At 39.7% G+C, this 27,809-nt stretch overlaps 1 protein-coding gene across 1 annotated transcript; it reads left to right on the top strand.

Moving 5' to 3' along the window:
* Positions 1-849: 849 nt before the first annotated feature.
* On the top strand, positions 850-27,596 carry lrfn5b (leucine rich repeat and fibronectin type III domain containing 5b). The gene is made up of 6 exons (XM_038286102.1): positions 850-1,541; positions 12,173-13,088; positions 14,191-14,365; positions 22,314-22,647; positions 23,364-23,664; positions 26,469-27,596. The coding sequence occupies exons 2-6, from the start codon at positions 12,198-12,200 to the stop codon at positions 27,162-27,164; spliced, it is 2,397 nt and encodes a 798-aa protein (XP_038142030.1). The 5' UTR covers positions 850-1,541; positions 12,173-12,197; the 3' UTR covers positions 27,165-27,596.
* The last annotated feature ends 213 nt before the right edge of the window (positions 27,597-27,809 follow it).

Here is a 27,809-nt window from a genome sequence, read left to right as displayed (position 1 = left end):
AAAGGAGAGTTTTATCTTCCGTATTCCTCATTAATTAGGATTTGCACTGGGGGAAATGTTTGAGAGCTGGTAGGAAGATGGATGGAGCTAAATACAGGGCAGTCCTGGAAGAAAACCTATTAGAGGCTGCAGAAGGTTGGATACTGGGCTGGAGGTTTGCCTGCAGTCAGAGCTACAATTGAACATTTAAATATACTCACATCCCCTGATATAATGTCCTAATCTAAGTCCAGATCATGGTGCATTTAAAAATCAGTGGAAATAATTAAACATTTATTTTCACAATCGCTCAGCAGTATGCTGGAGCAATTTGCAAAGACAAATAAAAAGAATAAATAAATGTTGGTTTAGATGAGAAAAGGTGTTCAGATTGTTGGATAGTTTTGCACACAAAAAACCCCATCAAAACAGACATTGTCAACTTTTGCACTCACACAGGCCATACTTTGCCAACTTGCACAAAAGGCTTTGGGGTGGGTGCATCAAATAATGATGGATTCAGTGCCAAGTAGACCCTAAGGGAGCCAGGGCGTTCTGCTTTAGCCAACTCAACACTTTCTTGCCAAAAATCTATCCAATACATAAGGGAACGCTCTGCTGTACAGGCTGCTATTTTTGCTTTTTTCCAAGAAAGACAAAAAAATGCAGAGCCATGCCACAAATACTTGATGCATAAGAAACTGATGGGTTTGGTTTATCTTTCATGGCATGAGTGTGAATCTAAGCAAAAATAATCAGCTTTTTTTTAGTAGCCTAATTCTCACAGATTATAAATCCGCTGCATTTTTTATTTATTTATTTATTTTTTTCGTGCAGCAGAGTTCAGTCTACATTAATAAATAATGATGCCTGCCTGCGAGATAGGCTGCGAGGTTACTGCTGCATCTGCCTGTGCACACAGACGCTCTCTGTGCAGCTCGGAGCGCACGAATTACCATTCCGGACACAGCGGCGCTGGTCAAGACATGGAGCCGGGTCGGTGGCAGACAGCGGTCCGGGGGCAAAGCGGGGAGTTTACCGCCTACAACGACAGTCAATCTGGATTAACTCGCACTGACTGAGCCCTGCGTTGCGGATTGAGAAAAAAAAAAAAAAAGACAGTGAAAGCGAGACGAACATCTGGTCGGATTCAGCGCAACACCAGCTCCGTGTATTAAAGGCGTTTTCTCCTCCTCTGGATGCGCAATAGAGGCGATCCCGCACCAGGAAAAAAAGAGCCACACTGGGACCCCTCACGCACCCCTTGCGCCCCCCCCCCCCCTTTTTTTTTTATTTACTCATCCTAAAAATGAAGACATCTTATTAATGGTGTGAGAGGATCGCTGGGAGGAGGAATTGATGGATTTCTTGAAGGGCATCGCTCCTTGTACAGGCCGTCAAATATTATAGGAGCCAAGACGCATCTTTTGGGATAGCTACCTGAAATATCTCCAAAGGCGCAGTCGGTCCCATTTTAGCCCTCAGTATGTCTACTGAGCTCCTGGGAGGAAATCACATCCCGGCCAGCCTCCTTTGACTGGGTTCTATGTTTCATTTGAAAGGTAAATATATGATTTTATAGCGCGGGTTGCGTCTCTTCACTCTTTTTTATTATTATTTCTATAGGAAACCAAACCCAAGACTTGAAATAGTTCTCATTTGACAGCTCTGTTGTACCGCAAGGTCAAAAAAACTCTTCATTTTTGGAGACATGCCATCAGATTTAAGGAATTGTGTTACCTTTTCTAGTTTTTTTTTCTTTTTTTCTTTTTTGTTTGCATCCTGCAGGTCAAACTCATAATTTTGACTGATAAGCTAAATAATTCAGTATATTCACAGAGAAATATTAGTTTTTGGGTGTTCCAGCCGCCCATGAGGATGCACTGCTAGATGTACTTTCCTGTGATCTAAGCTGATATGCAAATCATTAACATGGGATGAAGTCCCACCTAGTCTAAATAGCAAAACTGATTATTCTGAGGAGAGCTGCATGTTGCCTGGTGACTGAAGCACCAATGAAAAAAAAAAAAAAAAAAAAACAACCCAAAAAAGAATATGATCATAATTGACAGATAAGGGTCTTGCCCTGTGTGGATTGTTAGTTATCTGTCTCCTATTATTCATGAGTGCCAGAGGCCCCATTGTAACTGCTACCCCAGCGAAAGCAAGCCCACGCCTCATTTTGATGCCTGTGTTTGCTCTGTGAATGTGCTCAGTGTTGGTGCTTTCTGTGCTGCTATACCTTCCACTGATGGCTGAGATGTGATAGGTGGCCCCTCAGCTCACCAACCCTCTCGCATACACTGACCCAAATTTACACTTGATTAAAAAAAGAGCTGAAAAGGGGCTCTCTTAAGGAACTTGTGTGTGAAATAAACCCTGGTCTCTTGGGATAGGATTTAACATCTACAGAACAAGATTTCATCGTCAGGTCTTGTATTCCTTTTGTCGCTAATTGTTTCTAAAGATGAATCAACCTCTTTCTTTTATACTTATGCCTGTGGTGACATCTTGTAGGGTATGAGGCTTCTGTGAAGGATTCCTTTGTGTAAATATTTTCTATTCTTGTTGTAAATCACGTTCCTCCTGCAAAGGTCTGTAGTTGTGGTGTGAATGAATGGCAGCAGCATATGGGGACATTCAGGAATAATATGTTTGTGAAAAGGACCGAAGCAGACTACGATGTCAGTAATCATTTAAATTGATTGGAAGATTTTATAAAATCATTCAGTCCAGTTGATATGTTGCATTATGATTGTTAGGTCATAAAAATTAGGTATGTAGGATCAATCAATCAATCAGTGTTTGGTTTTGCCTTGATCCTTGATTTATGTTCTTCTGGATCTAAAACTGATATATCCACCCCCCTCCAAAAAGCATAGTTTCATTAGCATAGTTTATTTTCTCTCTGAGGTGTAACAGTCCTTAAAAAAAAAAAAAAAAAAAAAAAAAAGGAATTGGCAGGTCAAGTCAAAATTCAGTATTGGCTAGGAGATGCTGGCTGTATGCTTTGGGTCTGATCCACCTCTGCAGTTCAACACATACAGAATCCGAATCACAAATAGGCCTACTTTAATAATCCCAGAAGGAAATTACTTTACACACTCCAGTTACAGTGTTTTATATATATATATATATATATATATATATATATATATATATATATATATATATATATATATATATATATATATACATATATATATATATATATATACACAACCAACCACACAAGATAATAAAGATATAAATATATACACAATACATTCATCATCATCATCATCATTCAAGCAATCTCAAAAGAGAAACAGAGGGTAAAAAAAGAATAAAACTCTAGGTTTTCTCAGGAAAGATACGTATTTTAGATAAGCTAAGCTGTAGGGTTTAGACTTAATGCTGTTGCTTTTACAGGAAAATCACATGAAGGTGATGCTATAGGAGTATGGCATTCTAATTGGTGAATATGTACAGAAACCAACCAGGCGGGGGATAAAATGGGGCTATAGCAGAATTAAACTTATTTAAGCTCTGAAGGTGAATATTGTTCTGTGTATTTGCTTCGTCGCCTTCCACATCAGCATCCATGCTGGCCTGAGAGTCATTAGAGTCAAGCTCTAGGACATGTAAGGTTAAGTTAGTGGAAAGATTTTGAATGCTTCAAGTTCAGAATGTCAACACCTCTTAGACGTTCCTCTTCCTCCACGATGATCAGCTCAGTTCTTCTTCCTCTTGCGATTAACCTACATTTCTTATTGCACTTTGTGTTTAGTGAAATCCAGATAATGGAAATCCATACTCCATTACCTAGCTATGCTTTTCTGTTTGTTTACATTTCTAAAGGAAAAATACATCACTGTATAGAATAGTTAAGGTTTCGACAGGGTATGGATGCCACATATATTCACTTTCTCTACCTGTGGTATAGTTACCATTTATTTAGCCATTTTGTTCCTGTGGGACAGAAGCAACAGTATCCCAAAGGTCTTTGAAGTGGAGAAAAATAACAGTAGGTGCAAATATTGTTTCTGCTTGCTTGCTTTGACTTTCACACATATACAGAAAACAATTAAAAAGCAAACTTCAAACAGTGTCGAATATCAACAACAATAGTGCAGCATATTATCCAAATTCGGTCATAAAATTATTATCACCATTATAATTACACAAGCTGAGTGCAGATATTTTGTATATGCTTTTAAATTGTCTTCAGTCATCTATATGATAATCAGCTGGGTGAACTTTACAGAAATATCATTATTCCATCAATTTTTTTTCACTTAATCTTTCAGAAATTTGCTCTCCTGTCTTCTGCTACGGTTTAATGGCGCCGACTGTTTATCTTGAGGCATTCAACTTCAAATATTAATCTGACTGCATTCCAATGGGCATCTCCTGACATTTACTTCACAGCAACGCTAGGGTTTCATTTGGGGTTTTAAGGCAAATGTAAAAAGAAGAGTCCAATAACTTAGAAGCACTTTGTCAGATTAGCCCCTGTAGAGTTAGGAATGGGTTTCCAAAATGGGAGAACTAAATAGGGAATATATGAATTTAGAAAATAATAATAATAATAATAGAGGGAGGTTTACATAGAGCTGTGCATGTATAGTGCACGGAAATGTCTACGGTCATCACATGTTTATCCAGGAGGTGCAAATCGTGGAAAGTCAGTGACTCAATGCAATCAGCTGGGTTTCCTCTGGTAGAAAACGTTTAACCAGTTTTATTGTATCACTCCCTTAAATTGTCTCTGTAAAACCTTGAGAAGAGGTATGTTGTTAATTGGCGTTACATAAATAAACTGCATTGAATTGAATTAAACTAAAAAACATTAGAAAGCTTGTTTTTGTTATCTTTCTAGATACACCACTGATATTCTACGGTTTATATCCAACATCAGCAAATAATGTTAATAAATGATATACTATTAATTGTTTAATATATATATATATAATAGGTATATAAATGGTCAGAAAACATATCCTTTTTTGCTAAATAAACCTTTATCATGTTGTCCTACTATTAGGACTAATAAGCCGAGCAGGGATAACTTTTATTTTATGAGGAACTTTAAAAATGTAGGCTTTGAGCAAAATGCTTGATCAAAAACAAAAGTTTAAAGTGGAATAAAATATTAGAAATGATAAATAATTGAGTGTTTAAAAGTAAAACAAAAAAAGAAAATCAATGTAAAAGTAGGTTAAAAAGAAATATACATAATTGATAGGAAATATAACAGAATTTACACTGTGTAAAGTGAGTGAAAAGTAAAGAAGAGGAGGTCTGAAGAGCAGATTTAAAATAGTTAAGAGGCCCTTCTTGAAAACAAAACAAATTCCTCATTAACATTAATGTCGAAAACTGTTTTATTCACACCCTGTTATAGTTAACTGCAGGTGTGCCTTACTGTTAAATTTCTTACTTCCTGTAGCATGTTTGCGCTAGTGCTAATGCTAGCTTGTTTTTTGCTAACTAGAACGAAAAGCTGTTTGATTTCTATTCATTTGTTGTAATGAATCACCAAAGATATATTTTTGCGAGGTAATCTGATTATTAAAATACAAAATCAAATCTAATATCGCTGATGATGTAAAGTTTATCTTACGTTAAGCTAGCAAATCGTTAATCTTTCAAAATAAGAGCTTTAGATCCGATGACTTTAAATTTTAATATTTAACTGAGCATATGGGCCAGTAACACATGACTCATCATGTTCAAAGCATTTAGGACTATAACATCACTGTGAGGGTTTAGTCTCATTTGGGGATTCAATGAAAAACAATAGCCATTGGCTCTGCTATGACTTAAAAGCAATTCTCACATTAGTCACTGATGGTCTCAAAAATGAAAGATCCAATCAGGATCCTTATTGGTTTAGACAAATATGAATAGGAAAAACACATAAGAAAGCACACATAGTACCAAGTTTTCTAAACTTCTCATGATGTTTGGAGAAAACAATGAGGCATTGTGGTGGCAGCATCATGCTATGTTGATTTTTCTTTTTCCCTCAGTGGAAACCGGCAGATAGGATAGGGGCAAGGATGAATGTAGCAAAGTACAGAGACATGGTTAAAAAAAACAAAAAAACAACCTTGTTTTGTTTTGCAGGAAAACAACCCAGGCGCACAAAAGGAGTGGCTTCAGAACCACTATGTGTGGCTAAGCCAGAGTTTAGACTTGAAACCAGAGCTTGAGCTTCTCTGGAGTGATTTGGCTCTGCACAGACATCTCCCATTCAGCCAGATGGAGCTTGAGGTGTTTGGCCAAGAAGAATGTTTGTGGCATCAAATCCCAGAAAGACTAGAGGAGCTGTAATTGTTGCCATAGATGGATCAACAATTCATTCTTTTTATTTGTAATCAGCTTGCCACAATCTTTAGAAAAATTACTATGATGTGATATTTTTATAGAATTTCAAGGATAGAGATAAGCAGGAATTTCAATCTGCCACTTTTCTAAATTACCATTCAAGAAAGCTGTGCTGCAATGCTATCAGTAGTTTGTATTGTAAAGGAAATCTATGTTTACGTCTTTAAACTTTCTTTTTACTGAGAAGAGATCACTCGGAGCTAACGCTTTAATAACACTTCATAATTAAAAAGAAGAGTTTAAGAGAAAATGAAATTTTCATTCCAGTTGTTTTATTTATTTATTTATTTTTGCAATATCTTCTATGAAAGTACAGTGGATTATTGTAAGAGTCTTTGCTTGTGGGAAAAATCAGAACCCTTTTACTGCTAGGAAAGGCTGTAGCTGCAGCAACCCTCCAGTTTCTGCAGCAAAGAGACAAAACACACAATAGAGCAACTGAGATTTGGGAAAGATAAAACCTCAAACCAGTCCCATATTGGGTCCAATTTCATGCATACTTGTAGATATCATAATCAAATATAAACATGGAAGTCAAGGCTGGATGTCAAAACCACTGATGAAATTAATAGTGGCTGAAAATGTCATAAAAAAGGCCCTAATTTCATTTATCTGATTTGTAGTTATAGCTGTCAAGAAAAACGGCATGCTTTTTAATTATCACATCTCTGCCTTTAGGCTAGTAGTAGATATTATTCACATGTGCTCAGAGACTCTCCGTTTGTCAGCCTGGAAGTTAATTCCAGGTTACATCAGGGTGTGTTGCAACAGTGCAAGACTAAAGATACAAATCCAATTTCTAATTCACTTTAAGATCTAAAAGTGATTTTTTTTTCACCAGCTCAGCTTAGACACAACATGAAGAACAAGAACAAAGTTTTGACCTACGCTCCAACTGGGAAATATCCTCTAGATCAAGTTAACACAGAATATCTTGTGATGTTGTGTGAAGTAAAACACTTGCAATTACAAGGAGGAAATGTAGATTCTAATGAACTGCACTTCTACTGATGTAGTAGACTCCCACCCCCCCAGCATATTCATATGCACACATTACATCCACAAGCCTTTAACACTGGAAAATAATTTCTACTGCTTCAGGTTTCCCATCAAGTCAGTTAGGTTTTTATTATGTGCAACACTGGGAAAAGCAATTGAGACATTAAATCCAATATACATTTAGCTGAGTTTGCAGTCTCCTCATGTCAGAAATGGTGCAGTGGGTCCGTCATGGCCTTCGACCATAACCTTTGCTGTAGATCATGTCAGGCTGTTGGAAAATCAGCTGCTGATTACTTCGCACCCGAAACTGACGTTTTCTGTGTTGCCATGGCATCAAGGCTGTCGCCCAGGATTTATCACACTTTAACATTGGCAGACTTTGCAGGATAACAGGCGTCAGAGCACATGTACACATTTACACTAAAAAGGGGATAAAAAAAGAGATGTATGCTAGAAAGTCCACAAAAAATATCCGTGTTTGTTCCAGGTGCCTGCACTGGACCTGGACGGCTCCATTTGGCCTCATAAAGCCGGGAGAGAGAAGACCTGTTTCACTGCTTTGTCAACACCATTTCGCATCATGCTGCAGCATTTCGTTGACCTCCTTGACATGGTAATGCTTACTTCTGGCAGCAGGAGGACGCCCTGCTCTCCCATGAGTAACCCGGGTTACATGCTGCCATTTGCTGTTGCGTCTACAGATCTTGTTAACTTCCTCACTCTGGGGCTGGTTTCCCTGATTCCGAGCCCAGAAATGGATATGAGAGGCATTTTCACATGATCTCCACCATAAGTTAGACCATCTGAAAACATATCCCCCTCTCATGACCTCACAGCCTGATTGGCATGCTGCATGCTGCATAAGGATTTTCTTGGCAAACGCTCCCCCAGGGAGAGCATAGATATCCTCTGCTAAAGTACGCTGCTGCAGCCCATGAGTGTGCCTCTGTAGCTGGGGGTTGTTGTGTGGTTAGCTGCCTCTATTAGGCAGAAATCCACCCACTGGTGTGCATATGTGGGTGTAGCCTGTCAGTCTGCTCTGCTCTCTAAGGGTGGAAACACCTGCACTGAGGTATTAAACGAAAGTTTGATTGACAAAAAGCAGGACTTTATGGTCGATGCATTGATACGTTGACTGCTTTCTTGTTTATTCCCGGGCCTCCTGTGTCGCATCACTTGTAGTGAAATCTGCAACCTGGATGATAATGATTTTCCAGGGGGGTGTGACATTTAAAGATCAAGTGTGTGATTGATGAAAGCATTAATTGATCATCTACCTATTTGTTCCTGTACCTGATAAGTGCAGACTGTTATGCAAATCCCCTATGGAACAGAACAGACATCTTTGAATGCAAATTAAGTAGACAGTAAAAGATGGGACTGTTTCCTGCTGGGCCCTTTTACGGCCAGCGAGACAGGAAAATAAGGGGTGGGGGGAAGGCGCTGTCCTTTTCGTCCTCACAGAACAAATCTTGAAAGGATTACCCTTGCAACAGTTCTCTTCACGTTCTGCTGAGTTTTCAGCTGCAAAAAGAGGCCTGGTCTCTGCAGAGTGAATCAATATCACGTCTTCAGGACCATTTGAGACTGGAAATAGCAGGTTCTCTTTGCCTCGATGCACAACCAGACCATTCAGCAAGGGGAAGAGGTATTTGGAACAGAAACGGGCACACACTGATTACACCTCAGCTGTTAAAGCCTTTTTTTTCTCCAATTCATTTGCACTCATATATATTAAAAAGAAAATTCAGCGCTTAGTTCAAATACAACCTAAACTGTCTTACATTTTGTCTTGTCACAGTAACAAACTACTCTTTACTTTGACCTGCTACATGCTTAAAATAAAGAAAACTAAACCATTAAACATGGACTACACTTTTGTTGGAGGATGGGAATAACATTGTCAACCAATCTTCAAACATTACATGGAGCACACTTCATCTCAACTGATGACTGAAGGAGCACAAACTACAATGAAATAAGCATCATAAACATAAACAAGCCAGTTAATGGTACAAATGTTTAGGGAAGGGTAACAGATTTTTATAGTACAGTAACTCAACAGCAGCAAGAGAAGGTCTTTAAAAAGGTGCAGTGTGTCTGGAAAACTTTAGATAAAGCAAAAGGTTCACGTCTTAGCATGATGCATGGATCAAAGCATATTCAGGTAATGAGAGGCCTGATCAAAGTCCAGATATAGTTCAACTGAAGGTAGGACTTGCGGACTGATGTTCATGGGTTCTACATCCAAATGGACTGAGCTCTTTCACAAGTGAAAGGGTAAATATTTCCCGCTGCGTAGGGCTGGTAGAGACATACCCCTTCACCTCCTACTCCAAAAAACTTGCAGCTAAAATTTAGGCAAAACACAAATGCATGCCACAGTTTTAAGATTTCTGTTCGCAAAATATTTTAAACCATTTCTCCCACTTTAGAGTCATGCAGTACTTTAAGTTGGTCTAAAACAAGCTTCAAAAATAGGTTTGGTTTCAGTGTGACACAGTAAGAAAATGTGCAGTTGGGTGGGAAATGAATGTTTTAGCAGCGCACTATATGCATTGCTCCAGGAGTGAGGACCCTTGCAGCAGCGGTGCAGCAACATCTCCACACTCCATTTCTCTCTAAACGTGGGGCCACGCACCACCACACAAAATCCACAAATCTTGTACGATTTGCTGAAGTTGTCCCACATAAAAATAGGTCAGGGGGAGACGTTTATTCCTCGCTACTTCATCAGCCGCGGCTCATAAAAATGTCAGCATGTTCCCCCCAATAATATTCCTCCCCTCGCTATTATGTGCCATTTAAAGGCGACCTCGTTCCTGCCTCCTTGTCAGGCTGCGCTACGTTTTACACAGCTGTCAGCGGCAAGCACTGGGCTTCCTTCTCTGCCATCCTCATGTGATGGGAGGGGGAAAAATATACAAAGTGTGCCCCCGCTTGGCGTTGTGTCACTCCTACCCTTGTGTGCTGTTTACTTTATGAGCTTTTCAGTATGCTCAGAGGGGCGAAGTTATTACAGTGTGAGCTCTGTGTCTCAACTTAGGTGCAGAAGATGCTTTTGTAGCATGACAGGTTGTTTTGCTGAAGCGAGACTTTTATTTGCTCTCTCTGAGAGCCAACATTGACATTTTAGTTATTTATGGCAATTTGAGAAAAGTTTTAAGGCTAAATCATCCATTTTTCTGTATTTAAAGATTGGCTTTTTTGCTTTCGATTAAACTACTGCACCTTTTATAAGCACTGTAAGAGGGTCCCCCAGAAGGCTTCAACCTGCATAATATAATCACTTGAACTGTCACTTATGCTCTGATACATTGTGGCTCACCTGCAAAGCTGTGATCTGATCTCCAAGGTCTTAGTTCTATGACATTCCACATCCCTGACAGCGTCTCAGGATTCATCAAATGGATCTCATCTTATCCTCTCGTCTTGTCTGTGTCATAAGTAAAAGAAGCAGCAGAGAGAGGAGAGAGAAAATCAATAGCGAGGCAAGGCACATCCTTGCTGTGGCTCTGGGCCCAATCATCCCTTCCTATTGGCGATACGATCCAGAGAGATATCAGTGTAATTCTTATGAGGCCCCTGAACTGCTAGTCTAGACTTTCATCCTTCTGTACACAAACATAAAAGCGTTGGCATTATCATATCAAAAAATAAGAAAGTATGATGAGGAGAGCGGGGGCTTAAAGGGAAAGCTACCACACAAAAAATAATCATACCAGCTTAGTGATGATGTTTCACTCACAAGTCTGTAGGTGACTAATTAGCTTCATGTGTTATTGTTTGTTGAGGCGCCGACTTGCTTCGCTTCTTGCCCACAGTTTGGATTCGCTAAGCTTGGAACTGGCAGCGTTTCTGTTACAAATGCAGTGGAAAAAAGCTTTGACTTTCCAGGGCAGATTTCCCTCATTTAAAAGCCTTATCTCACCCTGTGGGAGATCACACCATCAACAAACATTTCATTCAACGTTTAAAGGGGGATATCATTACATTTTCATGGCTTACATTCTCCTTTGCTTTTAGAAATACACGTATCTTACACATTTTGTCAAACAATTTTTCCAGATACAAATTTCCATTTGTGGGGTCCTTTATGTTAAAAAGGAATTATAAAATAGAAAACTACTAAAGCCAGGCTTTAAAAATGAAGAGAAAAAGAAACAGGAGGGAAAAACAGTTGTACTGAACAGAGGTAGGACACAAGAGAAGAAGAGGAGGAGGAAGGAATGAAGGAAGGAAGGAAACATGGAAGGAAACATCAAAGGAAGGAAGGAAGGAATGAAGGAAGGAAACATGGAAGGAAACATCAAAGGAAGGAAGGAAACATGGAAGGAAACATCGAAGGAAGGAAGGAAGGAAGGAAGGAAGGAAGAAAACATGGAAGGAAACATCAAAGGAAGGAAGGAAGGAAACATGGAAGGAAACATCAAAGGAAGGAAGGAAGGAAGGAAGGAAGGAAGGAAGGAAGGAAGGAAGGAAGGAAGGAAGGAAGGAAGGAAGGAAGGAAGGAAGGAAGGAAGGAAGGAAGGAAGGAAGGAAGGATAGAGGAACAAAGTGAGTTACGAAACCAGGCAATCAAGAAGAACAAAAAGAAAGAAGGAAACAAAGCCAGAAAACATAATGTGTGCGAGGGAGTCAGAATAAAAGGTAGGAGGGAAGGTAATAAGGTAGGAAGGAAAAAAATAGGAAGGAAGATAAAAAGGAATGAATAAATTACTCTTGTCTCAAGAAAACCTAAATCTAATTCTGTTCATATTCAGACTGTGTATGAATGCTAGAAATAACTCACCTTTCTATGTTTGTCCTTCTTCTTTAGGTCTGGTAACCTAAATTCAAGTCAAATGGAGTCATTCCTGGTGTTCCTGATAGTGCTTGGTGTGGCGGTGAAGGCGCACAAAGTTCAGATCTGCCCTAAGCGCTGCGTCTGCCAGATGCTGAATCCTAACCTGGCGACTTTGTGCGACAAGAAGGGGCTGCTGTTTGTGCCTCCTAACATCGACAGGCACACGGTGGAGATGCGGCTCGGCGATAACTTTGTAACCAACATAAAACGCAAAGACTTTGCCAACATGACCAAGCTGGTGGACCTGACCCTCTCTCGTAACACCATTGGGTCCATTGCACCGTATGCCTTCAGAGATCTGGAGAACCTCCGAGCCCTTCACTTGGACAGCAACCGGCTAACCCGCATCACCAATGACACCTTCAGCGGCATGTCTAAACTCCACCACCTCATTCTCAACAACAACCAGCTCACGCACATCCACATTGGGGCCTTCAATGACCTAACTGCCCTGGAAGAGCTGGACTTATCCTACAACAACTTGGAAAGTGCCCCCTGGATAGCCATTCAGAGAATGTCCAACCTCCATACGCTTAACTTAGACCACAACATGCTCAGCTTGATTCCAGAGGGCACCTTCTCTGGACTGCAGAAGCTTAAAAGGCTGGATGTAACCTCCAACAAGCTTCAGAAGCTCCCACCTGACCCCGTTTTCCAAAGAGCAGGTGTCTTGGCAACCTCCGGGATAATGGGCCCCTCTTCGTTCGCGCTGAGCTTCGGTGGCAACCCGCTGAGGTGTAACTGCGAGCTGCTTTGGCTTCGAAGGCTGCAGAGGGAGGATGATCTGGAGACCTGTGCTTCCCCACAGCACCTGGCTGGGCGGTATTTCTGGACTGTGTCAGAGGAAGAGTTCCTGTGTGAGCCGCCTCTTATCACCAGACACTCGCAGGTATAATCTCCAAATTGAATTGTTCACTGTTAAGACAAAACCCACTCTACTGTTACAGTCCCTCTGCCAAAAAGGGCTGCAGCTAATCTAAGGGGCCACATTAGGCTCTCCAGTAACTGCTACAGCAAGGATAAGCCTCTAAGCACCAGGATTCACAGACAAACTGCTGGGTTGACATTGTCAAATGTTTACCAAAGTGTTGGTCTGTTATAAGGTCATTAAAGAAGGTTCTTATCAGAGGACTGGATAATAGATTATTATGTATTACGGACATATTTATTGTTGATTAAAGCTCTTGGCTTCCGCTGTTGGGAAACTGAGCAAGAGTTCCAAAAACCCATATATGATAGTTTTCACTTTTTCTTATATGAAAAGGACAAATGTCAGTGTATATATTTAGATTTCATTCAACAGACCAAGTGAAAAGTTAGACTGAAGACATATTATAGTGCTTGTAAGATCTCAAGGTCTGTGCAAGAATTTCATTTGATGTCCTCCGATGATTTCCATCCAATCTGAGTGATGCTGATATGCTTAGCAGTATACTTTTACAAACGTAGTCTCTATAAGTGCAATGTTGTTAGAGCATCAAAATTTTACATCTATATATAAATATATATTAAATTCCACAGTGTTAAATATGTGGTGTCAAAGTACATTGACTCTTTTAGAGGTATTACAACAACTGGAGTGAGATATACACTATGCAGAGAGTTAATTTAACACTAATTCAGAGTGGGACCAAACGTTGCTTAATACTGGAAAATTTGGGCTCTAAAAAGTATCTACTTAGGGGTAATCATTACTCATGCAAACTACATTTTTTAGATTATTTACAAAGTTTTTACACCATGTAGTCCTTTATTTCTTTTTTTTAAGCTATGCACTATTTTTCTGTCTAATATTTATACATTGTTGCTTGTGAAAAAGGTTTAAATTAAAAATACACCTTTAGGCTGACTGAATTATCATGGTTATCAGTTTTGATCCTATAGGGATACATTCAGAACAGCAGAGCCATTGGTAACAGAAACATCAATGTTAAATCTTTCTTTATAAAAAGCATACTCACTTCGTCTACCTTTTAAACCCTCTTCTTTAGGAGCTGCGAGCTTTAGAAGGTCAGAGTGTGACTCTTCGCTGCAAAGCCCGGGGTGACCCCGACCCAATCATCCACTGGATCGCCCCCGACGGACGCCTGATGTCCAACTCCTCCAGAGCCACGGTCCACACAGACGGGACGTTGGAGATCCTCATCAGTACCGTCAAAGACTCAGGTCTGTTTGCCAAACTCTTGTGGCTGTGCCTGTGATGTTGACAGAACGAAATGACATGTTTGCTTGTGCCACACCAAAGCCTAAAGATGAAGTATGTTTGTGCACTGCTGAGATGGTGGAGACGGATAAAAGAAAAGGAAGCGTGACTTACTTTCTGCTAAGAACAGTAGAACATCATAACCTAGTTTAAAGAACCCATCTCCTCTTTATGGAGTTTTTTTTTTCCCTGTCTTTTAGTCCTACATGGTTGTATATAGCTTATGTAATTAAAAAATCCCAAATTAGACACAAAGGGAGTAGTTGCTAGACCCAACAAGAGACACAGTGGTGCTGAGCTGCCAGAAAGCTTTGTCACATCACCCTGACACACAGAGATGCCAGGTTTGGTAGTAAGTAAATAATGTAGAGGCTGTCTTTAAAGGTTTAGCTAATTATCTTAACAAACAGAGGAGATCTGATTTGTTCTGTGACTCTATGGAGAAAGTATTTCAGTATTTCTTTTGATATAAAATGATGTAGGCAGATCTTTCTATACCTTTATATGAATTTGCAGCGTAAGTGGGCATTTTCTTATCTCAGAAATAAAAAAACAAACAAATCCATTTGAACAAATCTGCTATATACTTTCTGAAGTCACAATTTAATGTTTTGCTCTGTCTTCAAACTGATTGGACAGTAAGAATTAGAGCTGGCCATTCAGAGAGATTGTTAAGTTGCATTTTTAGTTGCTGTGTTTCGCATTGCTGTTTTGATATAGTTCTAAACTTTTACAGTGGACACATAAAGTAAAATAAAGCCGGATCAAGTTACAGACAGCCCCTCATAATGAGACCATATTTCTATATTTTCTATATAAATTTTTCTCTTCATCTAATAATAACAAGGCTGCAAGGGTGACATAGTAAACATACTGTAGCGTAGCCTTGGTAAAATATATTTGATTGGTTTAAGCAAGAAAATGAGATTAGTTCTATATTATATCAAATTACCGTATTTTCACGACTATAAGGCGCACTTAAACGTCTTTTTTTCCCCTCAAAATGTGCGGTGCGCCCTTTGGTGCGGTGCGCCCTATGTGTGTTGTAACTGCGACTTTTGAGACCACCTCATTGAGGAGATGATGAACGAGTGGCTGAATGTAAGGAGACCAGGTGTTTTTTTTTTCCACTCATCACCATTGCTGTTAATATGTAACTCCATGCGTGCCCATCTCACAGCTGATGTGAAAAACATGGGGAAACAAATTAACGCTGTGCTCGCTGTTCAACCGCTCGACATCGGTGTGAACCGGACCCAGCAGGTGCAGCAGAAGCAGCGAGTTTACATGCAAAGTCAATGGTTGACGCGCGTATAGGTGCAGCAAAAGGTCCCGCAGCCTTTAAGCATCTGACGCACCGCCAACGCGCTGCTGCTGCTCGAGATGGAAAAATTTAAGTTTTGCTGCTGGACGCGCCGCATCAACCAATCAGAGAAGCTGATCTGGGAGCTGACAGCGAGACAGACACATCGCTCTGATAACATATGATATTAAGGCAAATGAAAAAGGCTGGATGGATGAGGAGATGATGAAAGAGTGGCTGAGGGAGGTGTATGTGACAAGAACAGGTGTTTTTTTCAACGCATCACCATCGCAGTTAATCTGTGACTCCATGCGTGCCCATCTCACAGCTGATGAGAAAAACATGGTGAATCAAATGAACGCTGTGCTCGCCGTTATCCCGGGAGGTCTGACAAAGGAACTTCAACCGCTCGACATCGGTGTGAAGCGGCCGTTCAAAGTAAGGCTGCGAGCGGCGTGGGAGTGATGGATGACAGACGGAGACCACAGTTTCAGGATAAGTGGAAGGCAGCGCCGGGCAAGTTACGCCACCGTTTGCGGATGGATTGTAGATGGACTAATGTGTCTGCTGGCTCTGTTGTTCAAGCTTTCGCAAAAGCCGGCATTATTTCTGAGGAGCTGCGCTGCACGGAAAGTGACTCTGACAGCGAAGAAGGGGAAATTGGCATGTCTGATTTAGCGCAGCTGTTTAATTCAGAAACAGAGGATGATGACTTTGATGGGTTTGATTAATACTTTGTAATAAATACATTAATAAAGCACAATCATACTCAGTTTTGCTCCCGCTCTATTTTTCTACCTGAAAACTTAATTCAACAGCAGCCTCTGGGCGGGTCTCCTCCTCTTCATCGCGGCGGCTGGCAGGTGTTTTTTCATCTAAATAATCTAAATCTTGCAGCTATATTTGCTGTGATCAGTGGGAATAAAGTAGTTTTATTATGTTTTTAAGTGAGAAATTCCACCTGAAAACTTAATAATTGCAGTCGGTTCATCCAGATTATCTATTTCTGTCGGAGGCGCTCAGACCCCCACATACCAGCGGTGCACCGACAGGAGAAATCCTTTCAACATCAGCCTCTAGGCTGGGCAGCCTCCAGGTTCACCGCGGCTGCTGGCAGGTGTTTTTCATCTAAATAATTTAAACTGCAGGCACCAGGATACCGGTAATAAAAGCGAACAAATTCCGTCGGCAGGTTTCAGGATTTTAAGTTAATTTAGGAGTGATCACAGCGCTGTCATCTGCGATGTGACTGTCTCACGGCCAGCACCCAGGTTTGATTAATACTTTGTAATAAATACATGAATAAAGCACAGTCATACTCAGTTTTGCCCCCGCTGTATTTTTAAATACGCAGTAGAGGTATTTAAAGGTAGTAGAGGACATGTACCGGTATATAAAAAACGCGCCCTATATTCCGGTGCGCCTTATGTGTGTGTTAAATACAGAAATGGGACACATAACTGAGAGTGCGCCTTTTAGTACGGTGCGCATTATGGTCGTGAAAATACGGGTATTCTTGTAATTACCTTAACATGAAGGATTAATTAATTACCTCCTTATTCAGCTTTCATTTAGACATTAAAATGGAGAGAGAAGAAAATAAGATATCTATCTTCTCCCAGGATTTACAGTAATCCATTGGGAAAAGAGAATAGAAGGTACCATCCTTCAACTCCTAGATGCTGATCCAATCAACACCCCTGCATTAATGGACTCCTTACCAGAGCTGAATGGCAGGCCTGTTGGAGCAGAGATTGCATGAAATGGCTGCTGGACGGGATCCCTGACTGGATTTATAGGGAAGTGGTTAGGGCATTGCACTTGGAATCCTGAGGTTCTGAGTTTAAGCCCCACTCCCAGAGACTGCCACTGTGGGTCCCTGAGCAAGACCCTTAACCCCACACTGCTCCCCGGGCGCTGCACAATGGCAGCCCACTGCTCCCCAAGGGGATGGGTTAAATGCAGAGAGTTAATTTCATTGCTCTGTACTTGTGATAATGTAATGACAATAAAAAGCGCTGGAAAAAATGTGTGCTTTCTCATTTTATAGAGAAAAATTCTGTCTAACATCAAACCGCAAGCCAAAAATAAAACCCACAATAGATCAACCAGAGTATGTTTTCTGAAAACCACAACAAAAATTTATTAAGGGATGAGAAAACTTAAAGCTCGTCATGCCAACTGTTAAATACGGTGGAGCATTGGTATCAGTCCACCAGTTGCAAGGTATTAAAAGATGCCTTAGTTTGGTATGATGTGTGGCTGTTTATTTTGTTTAAGAAGTGGACGGGTTTCTCCTCATGTACAGGGTTTCTTGCAGCAAAATCTTGAATTCTCAAAGAGAAACCTGGTGTATCCTGGATTATTTAGGTTAATCCTGCAATGTTTACTGTTCATTTGTTTATTCTTGGATACAAATACTAAAGGTTTAAACTATGATGGCTGAGATGCACATGCTGCACACACAAAAATGAGCGCTAGAATTATATCCCTTATATCCCATATCCTAGACCTTGGCCATATAGGAAAAAACTAACCAACCGTCCAGAAGTTGATTTTGGTATAATGACATTATAGTGGTGTTTATTGTAGGAAAACTGTACAACAGTCTATGTTTTGTTTTCTGTGTTTTATAAAACAACTTATTATCTTTGAGAAAACCTCTTCAATGAGTAAATTGGCATTTCATATGTGCTAAATCTTTCAATTTGCTAAGTTGGCAGGGAAACAAGGAGACTGTAAAGATAACAGGAAATTCAGACGTATGTTGCTGCAGCACTTATCATTAATAGAACCTGTATTTCTCACACGAGTTAAATTCAACGATGCTACTTTTGTATGTCTCAACCAATTGGATTTGTCTTTGTCCACCTAGTTTTAATGTCTATGTCAAATTTTGCTTTTCTTATTACATGGCCAAATATTGAGAACAGATGATTTCATAAGGTGTTTTTAATATCTCTTATCAGCTATTCACAAACTGCTCAAAACAGAATTTAAAAAACATTTTTATTTCTTCTGTTCCACAAACTCTTATTTTAACAGGCCTATAATTTCACAAGGTTGAGTTACTGGTGTAAACTATTTTACTGCCTAGAGGTTTCAACTTGAGAAATAGCTTAGAATTGAAAAATAAATTTAAAAAGCTTGTTTGCTTAAAAAGAAGTCTAGCAATTTGCAAAGGCATATTTTGACTTGTAAACAAGAAACATGAGTCAGATGATGGCAGTGAAACACTCTTAGTGGAATATTTGTTGAAATGGAACCTAATTAAAACCCCAAATTACCCTTTCCCTGTCATTTTAAAGAAAAAGTAAACAGTCAGTACAAAGAGCACACAAACGCTTTCCAACTGCATACCTTCCGCAGTAAGACTGAGAGGGGATGCTTAATGTTGCATTTGGGTTGGAATTCTCTTATTATTTTATTCTATTCTATTCTATTTCTATTTGTATCTTGAGATTAGATAAGCAAGGCTTCTAGTTGTAGTTGCACATAGTTTTTTAGCTCCTGGTTGAATCTTCACTGTGCTCTTAGAGCTATTTTGGTTGACCTGCCTCATCTTGATGTTAATTATGAATCCTCTTTTGTTTCACTGTTGTGCTACAGTTGTAAAAACGGCTTTATAAAGGTTGCAGAGGATGGATGTTAATGGATTATTATTTCTACAGTTCTAACATATTCCTTTTGAAGATATTTTTCCATTTGAGATCCTTAAAGATGTTATATTTAAATTATTTATGGGTAGGGGTAATAACCAGGCCTGTATTTTGCTATTAAAATTAAGCTCAGCTTTGGAAACAATGTAATTTAATCCCACTTAATTCATGATTTAACTAGGGGGCACATTGTTTCTTAATTACTTAATTAGGACCAGGTCAGTCCGGATGGTTCTTTTCCCTTGATGAACAAAGTCATAATTAGAAAATTGCCTTTTGTATTATTTTCTCAAAGCTCATCATGAAACTTTTAGACTGAGGTAAAAACAAAACATTAAGACACAGGATTCAATTGAAGACATAAATATAAGCATGATGTATGTCAGCTCTTAATATATTCCATTTTACTCATTTTGGAGAACTGCCTGAATTTATAAATTGGGCACACAACAGTCTTTTTTTTCTGAATGCGGAGCATGGGCATGACATTTAAAAAGGTCCGATTTGTAGAAAAAAAAAAAAGGTGCAGTGTTCCCTAGTTTCGTAGAAAAGCTGAATTTTGTCAAAAAAAAACAAAGCGTAACCTCAAAGTTATGCTTTGTTTTGAATGCTTCTTGAAATGTTCTGGTTCATGCTGAGACGATTGTGGCTCAATGGGAAGACGGATCGTGTGTGTAAACATTTTTAACACCGATCTGTGTATCGGTGGATGAATGTGTGCATGTTAGAGTGCTTTGAATGGCTGGCGTGATAAGAACTGTATGAATGTGGTTCATTTGCTACACTTACAAACTAAAGGTTCCCTCTCTTGTTATTTTGTGAGACTCCCTGGTATTCCACTCGATTCCGCCCTTGAAGGTTTCCTATATCAGCCCTAATGAGTTTTCCCCAACAATATTCAAGTCTAATCTTTTTTATTAATTTAGTCGTCCCCCCAAAGAAGACTTAGACTTGGGATTATTCCTTTAGGGAAATTCTGGTTCGGGTAGCTTATATAGAGTACAAAGGGTTAAAGCAAGATGCTATTAACGATAAAAATACAACAGTCTATATAAAAAGAGTGTATATAGTACAAAAAAGCATAAAAAGTTGTAATTTCCTGGAATATGTTTCCCTTAGATATAAAAATATCTGCACAGTAGAGAGCCAAGTGAAGACTACACAGTAGTTTACTTGGGTAAGTGCAGTTGCACTGCAGAAATGTACTGACCATTTAAATAAGTGGAAATTATACAGACTACATAGTAGTTGAATTACTGCACTTGTACTGAAGAGATGTACAGACCTTATAACTAACTAAAAAACTACACAGGCTACACAATAGTTGGCATGGGTTATTGCACCGTGAGAGCGTAGAATGTTGCACATGATTGACAATAGGTAATGTTTTGCATAAGATGTCCAAGGAGGGGGGTGCTTCCTAACACCTCCTCTTTCCCCCAAGTGATGAGTTGTACAGCTTGATGGCTTAGGGAACAAAGGAGTTCAGCAGTCTGTTGGTCCTTTATAAAGTTTGCAGAGAGATGGATTAGTCTAGCATCCTCCAAATGTAAGAGCGACACAGATATCTATTTCCTCTTTGCATAAAGATCTTTATTTACTTTTTTCTAGATATAATAGTATGAATTGGGGAACATGTTTTTCTGGCATTATGATACTTATCTTGACATGTGCTGAAGGCCAACCCACCTATGAGGTTACAGTCATTTGCTATTATGTCTTTTTTCCTTCTTGCTTTGATTCTGTTTTATTTTCCTATATTTTAATCATGTAAAGCACTTTGCACTGAATTGTGCTATACAAATAAATTTGCCTTGCCTTGCCTTGCCTTGGTGTGTAGATGTTTTCAGAAAAATTTAGATACAGTACTTCATCTGTGTTAATCCTTAGTAATGTATTTTCATATACCCCAGATAAGATTTGAATGCAAAACAAAAAAAGTTAATAAAAGAGATGTACCTCAGCCTAATTATTAAGATTTTTAGGGTTTCAGCCTGATCAGCTGCCTCGATTCCTGTATGTGGAAGGCTCCATAACTCAGGTTTATCAGGCTTAGATGTTGAAAGAGTAAAGCAGAACCCGGGAAGTTTTATTTATATTATTCACCACATGACCAGTGATGATTAAAAAATCTTTAGTATGTGTGGAGAAACAGCTTTAACTTACTATGCAGGTGGTTTTAGATAAAAGAGACTGGAGAAAAGCTGCTGGTTATCAAATCCCCATCAGCTGTGAGTTTATGTTGCCACAGTGAGGTTAAACGCAGCGCTGCTTCTGACTCAGATTTTTTTTTTTTAAATCACCAAAGGTCTGTCCTGCTCTGCAGCTGCTAACTGAGAAACTCTGCTAATGATTCACATTTGTGCTAAAAAGGAGGCATCCACTAGTACATTTCGGTGGCATTAAAACGGCAAAGTAGGGTTTTAAAAAGCAGCCTCTGCTCCTTATTTTTAATGGATTCTGTGAGATTTTCTGTCACATGGAGGCTTCTGGTGCAAAAGGTGTTAGTCTGTTGGCTGGTGTGAAAGACCTTTTTGTGACATGTCTCACATAGAATGCATGTGAAGGTAAATCTGTTCAGCCTTTATTACTCCAGCTTTAGATGAAGGTTTTGCTTTTTAGAAATTTTAGTCACATTTAAAGTTAGGAGTTCATTTAAGCATGCATTTTTGTTTCCTCCTTTTTCATCTGTATTTAAAGGATCAGTATCCGCCAGACTGTAGGAGAGTTACAGACTCCTCTATAACACTGAAATTTCATCACCTAGAAAGTCATTTAAAGTCATATAAAGATGCTCATCTTTCCTACATTACAGAATAATCAAAAGGTGCTTCAATTAACTTTCAAATTAAACAAAAACCTTTATTACAAAGTATATCAGTCTACATTCACTAATTGGGTTTTAATCATAGTCTGTTATGTCTAAATCCCCCTTGGCTTCTGTTTCAGGTTCCTTCACCTGTGTTGCGTCCAACCCGGCCGGGGAGGCCCAGCAGACGGTGGATCTGCTCATGACTAAACTCCCCCACATTACCAACGACACCATCGCCGAGCAGGAGCCGGACCCCGGATCTTCAGATATCGCCACTGTGACCAAGACGGGGGCCGAGGCGGGAGGGGTGCCGATGGGGAATGCAAAGACAAGTCAGGAGAAGAAGGTTGTAATCGCAGAGGCCACCTCTACCTCGGCCCTGGTCAAGTTCAACTTTCACAGGAGCATTCCTGGAATCCGCATGTTTCAGATCCAGTATAATGGCACCTATGATGACTCGCTGGTATACAGGTAAGCAGACAGATTAATCCGGATGCATGGTAACTGATAATGCAGTAGAACCGGCTGATTTCTCTGTATTGAGGAAATCTTGAGCTCTTCCTAACCCGCTGACTCTTACCTATCCTCTGTGTAAATGCATAATTCTCTTTGGATGTTAGGTCATTAAGAGCTGGACCTGAATGTTTGCATAGTATCACTTAATCCCATCAGGAAGGCTAATGCACAGCACATGAATTCATCTCCTTCGACTCCTAATCCCCCTTGTGTATTATTTACTACATGCAAGGCCTTGATAATGCCTAATCAACAAAATCAAAACAGAATGTCAGCACTAAGCTGCAGACCCAGGGGAAGATGAAAGAGCCGTCTTCCACTGTTTTACAAAGAGCGTCAGATGCTTCACACAAGCCTGTCTGAAGAAGCACAGCACAGAGTTTACTTTCATCCCTGCCTGCTCACTGTTAATCACTGAGATATGTTAGGATCATTGCACCTACTCTTTTTCCCAGATGAACTTCAGGTCAGCAGCACATATGGTCCTTCAGCGGTAGCTGCTACATAGAAGTGTTCTGTGCTCCCTAGCAGCTTTTTACCTGTGATATTGTTGAAACAATAAATGAAATGTCAACAACAGCTTGTGTTTAGAAAGATCTAAAGTAGCCCCCTGAGAAATGAGTGATTTTATCTAAACAACATTAAGCTGAATAATCGGTTTTCCTCTTCAGAATGATCCCCCCAACCACTAAGAACATCCTGGTGAACAACCTGGCGGCAGGCACGCAGTACGATCTGTGCGTTTTGGCCATCTACGACGACCAGGTCACCTCGCTGACCGCCACCAGGGTGATAGGCTGTGTCCACTTCACCACCGAGCAGCAGTACCTCAGGTGCCACTTCATGCAGTCCCAGTTCCTTGGCGGGACCATCGTGGTCATCATTGGAGGGATTATCGTGGCGTCTGTGCTCGCTTTCATCATCTTCCTCATTGTGCGTTACCGAGTGTGTAACCAAGGTGAAGCAGACAAGGTTAGTATTGCAGCTTTTGAGTTTTCATTGCTTTCATATTTCCTTACCTTCATAAACCACTTCACATCTTCCCCGTTTTTTCATATGAAAGCCAAGACCTTCAATTAAATTTATGTAATAGACCAGTAAAAAAAAAAAAAGTCATCATTGTGAAGCAGAAGGAAATGATTCACGGTTTATTTTTTGCCTTTAAGAATAAAATGTGACGAGTGTATTTGTATATAAGGTGACGTGGCTGATATAATAAATAAATAACAAATTAATTATTTCAATGTGTCATTAACTTATTGAAACTGGTAATAAATACATTATTTATTAGATATATAATTAATTATATGGCCCTCAGTTTAAATATATACATTGCATTTTAAGATGTGAATACATAATAATTTTTTCCTGATTCAATAAATGATTTCATCTACCTGGGATGAAGAATTATGAGGCGGGTCTGAATCCTACTCCATAGAAACTTTGACATCCGATTGGCTGTTTGTTGCTGAGCAAGATAAAACTTTGTTCTGCTTTTTTTTTCATTCTAATGTTAACATTTTGGCCAGTAAGTATGTTACTAAAAAGTGTTGCCATTTATTTACAGCACATTGGCTGAGTAATTACAGCCTCTTTACCCATAGTCTGGTCTCTGAAAAGTGTGAGCTGACATGAGCTGGCAAATTAGCTTCAAATAAAATGCAATGCATTTCTGAAGTTATTTCAACCCTTTCCAGTGATAATATTGACTTACTAGTAAAAAAAAAGAAAGGATAAAAAACCCCCAGAAAGAATTTCAGTTCTTTTGCTCAGTTAGAGGCAGCCAATCAGATGTCAGGGTTACTGCGAATGTGGCCCTAGTCCCGCCTCTTTGACTTTGATGGATGTGTGACTATTTACATTAACTTATAGAGTATTCCAGCACAGGAGCATGAAATAATTTATCAAATAATAATATAATTATACTTACTTCCTAAAATCACTATATTTAATTGAGGTCCTTATATTTAATTATGCATTGGTGACATACATTTTGCATTTATTTCCAGTTTTCATAAATGAATGGTGCATCAAAAAATATTTTATATGGCATTTATTTATTGAATTATGGCACTCATCACCCTCCATATATTTGTGTTTATTCCTCTTGAGTCAATACTTTGGGTTCAGTTACAACCTTTTCTTTCAATACCTACTTTGCATATCTAAAGCCCATTCTTTTTCTAAATTCAAGCTTAGTGGGATTGGATGAAGAGCATTAGTCAACATTAGTTTTAAAACATCCCTAGAGGTTAATCTGGATTTAAACAAATATATCAGAAAGTTCAGAATTTTTCATATTTCACCTCTTTACATATTGTATAAAATAAAAAGGTTTTAATCTTAATTTATCTCTCTATCACTGCTATAAGGTGGGTTTAATAGAAAAAACGCGAATGAGATGCATTTTACGTATCATTGACCTGTTTGTCATTTGGCATTTCGCCCGCTATCTCGCAAACAGTTCACAGTGACGAAATTTCACCCAGCTCTCATTAGCACATCATTAAATAGGAGATACATCTATCTATATCCTCTTGTCTGTTCAACCTAATGGCGGACGTTGATTTTACTGAGCGAGTCACAGTACTCTATATAATATGGAAAACCAAATTGGCATCCTTAGTTCGTCCAGATCTACTTCCAGTTCATCCAGTTTGCCTGCTCCAGGTGCTGCAGCTGGATTCAGGACGCAGTCTCAGCACCTTCTCACTTGCTTTGAGGATGGATCCCTCTCTGAAGTTTTTGAAAGAAAGCATCTTTTACCACACATCACAACCACATCCAGACACTGACTCAATCGACAGAAAATTTCGGATTATTGAATTCCAGCTAAATTTTTCTTACATTTTTTTCCTGCATCTACCATTCCTATTCACAGTGTCAATCTGTTTTATAGCCATTGCTCAAAACTCGTCATTCATATCACAGACTGTTGATTCTCAGTGCCTTCGCTTTTGGGATGAGACACTTTTAAAGGAGTATTTCCACAGGATGATGCTGCCAACACCATGGTTTTTATAGTAGGGATGTCATGTAGGTTATGAATCAAATTAGAAGTAATATTTCTGTTTCGAGTGGTGCTGTAACTCCTGGATGACATGTGGAAAACTGAAAACATGACCGAAGTGTCTTCCAGCTGAGCTGTAAATCTTAGCAGTTGTAAAATTGTCTTTCAATGGATTACAAATATCTCTATGAGATGTTCAATACTTATGTTATGATAAAGTGAAACCACAATGCTCTCTGAGCTTGTTAGAACAGAAACCACAGATTAATGGTCACTACCTAGCTTGTTTATACTGGAGGAGGCTCTGGAACAACCTCTCACATGAATGCAGACGCATAGTGGGAGCCTCTACACAGCAAGTGTTACCAAAAAAAATGGCATCTGACTTTTTAGAGTTAGAGACATGCAGTGTGTTCCAGCATAAAATAGCAAATCAGTGAGGACTTCAAAGACCAGTTACATTTATACTAAAATAAAATCATGTGGTCAATTGGCTGCACTTGATTTTAATTAGGGTTGATAGAGGAAACATGGCTAAAATGCAATGTATTCTTTTATAGATTTTCATTGTTACACACTACTTTGTGTTGCTCCATCATATGAAATCCTTATATATTTCATATAATATTTAGCATGGTAGCAGCAAAACAAAATCTGAAGGAAGCACGAAAAATAATACTTTCGTTAAGCAATGTGCTGTTGTGTTAACTTGTCAACATGTCAACATGTCTCCCTTCTCTCTTGTATTTATCTCATGTCCAATCAGGCACTGGAGATGGGGGATATCCGTTCGCTGAGCAGCGATGGACAGCTACAGGGCTGTGGGATCCCTAAGTCCCTCTCCAAACAGGTTCTGCGTCCAGAGAAGAATGACAAGGAATGCCTCAGAGTTGCCCTCCCACCTCCAGAGCCAACCAAGCAAAGACCTCCTGTTTCTCTACCAACCACCAAACCTTCGGTTCCCGACTGCACGGTGTCGTCGTCTGCAGGCAGCCATAGCTGGCACCCGGCCTCCCCAGGAGCGCCGAGGCCAAAGCGCTCTGGAGCTCCACAGAAACCCCCAGAGGCCCGGCGAGCTGAAGCCCAGACAGAGGTCGAGCTCAACAACATGAACCGCAATAACTCCTCAGAGGTCAAAATGGCCAATACCATCGCTCTCCCAGGGCCTGGCCAACCCCAGAAATGGACTGCTGCTCCAAGAGGCCCCCGACCCCACCACGCTTCCCGGCATTACATGACTGTGCCTGCAGGAGGTGTGAGAGTGAACCGCAGGCACTCCCTTAATGCAGACTCGTACAGAGAGCGCTGCTACGTGGCCTATCCCAAAGTTGGGGCCAGCCTGCGCTCCAAGCGCAGCCTGTCGATGAGCGGAGAGCTTCCGCAGCTCGAGAGCACAACAAACATCCATCGAGCCAGGGACAAACTATCCAGGTCTGAGTGGCTGCTGGAGAGCACTTTATGATTTCAACTTTACAACCTGAGTGTTCTGTTTTTCCCAGACTAGATTGGATGTCCGCCGTGGAAGAGAGTGCAAACTTTCTGCCTTGTTTGAGCTCCTCACCGAGGGACCTGTGGAAAGCAGGCACACAGGATCAGGGGTCAATGGTTCATTTGTTTTCTACCTTATAACCTATCAGAGTCTTCTTTATATCAACTTCAATGAAAGGCACAACAATGTATAAACGACGTCATGTACAAAAATGTTTAGTTGTGTGAGATACCATATATCTCAGTGCAACCATAAGTGTTCATGTGGTTTTGAATGCGGTAATCTGAACATACTGTATAATAAGAGCATCATACAGGGGATCGGGTCATTATACTGCCTGAGCTGACAGAATATCTGAAGACTTTGAACATTCAGGCGTCTTGTCTTTAACTCCACCTACAGATGGAGATACAGGTGCTGGTCATAAAATTAGAATATCATGAAAAAGTAGATTGATTTCAGTAATTCCATTTAAAAAGTGAAACTTGTATATTATATTCATACATTACATACAAACTCATATATTTCAGATGTTTATTTTGTTTAATTTTGATGATTACAAATGACAACAAATGAAAATCTCAAATTCATCATATCAGAAAATTAGAATATTACTGA

The sequence above is a fragment of the Cyprinodon tularosa genome, unplaced genomic scaffold (genome assembly GCF_016077235.1).
Source record: "Cyprinodon tularosa strain WSP-4 unplaced genomic scaffold, ASM1607723v1 ctg22, whole genome shotgun sequence".
In the NCBI taxonomy this organism is placed as follows: Eukaryota; Metazoa; Chordata; class Actinopteri; order Cyprinodontiformes; family Cyprinodontidae; genus Cyprinodon; species Cyprinodon tularosa.
The sequence above is the reverse complement of the archived record's forward strand: the minus strand, read 5'-3'. Positions and strand labels throughout refer to the sequence as shown.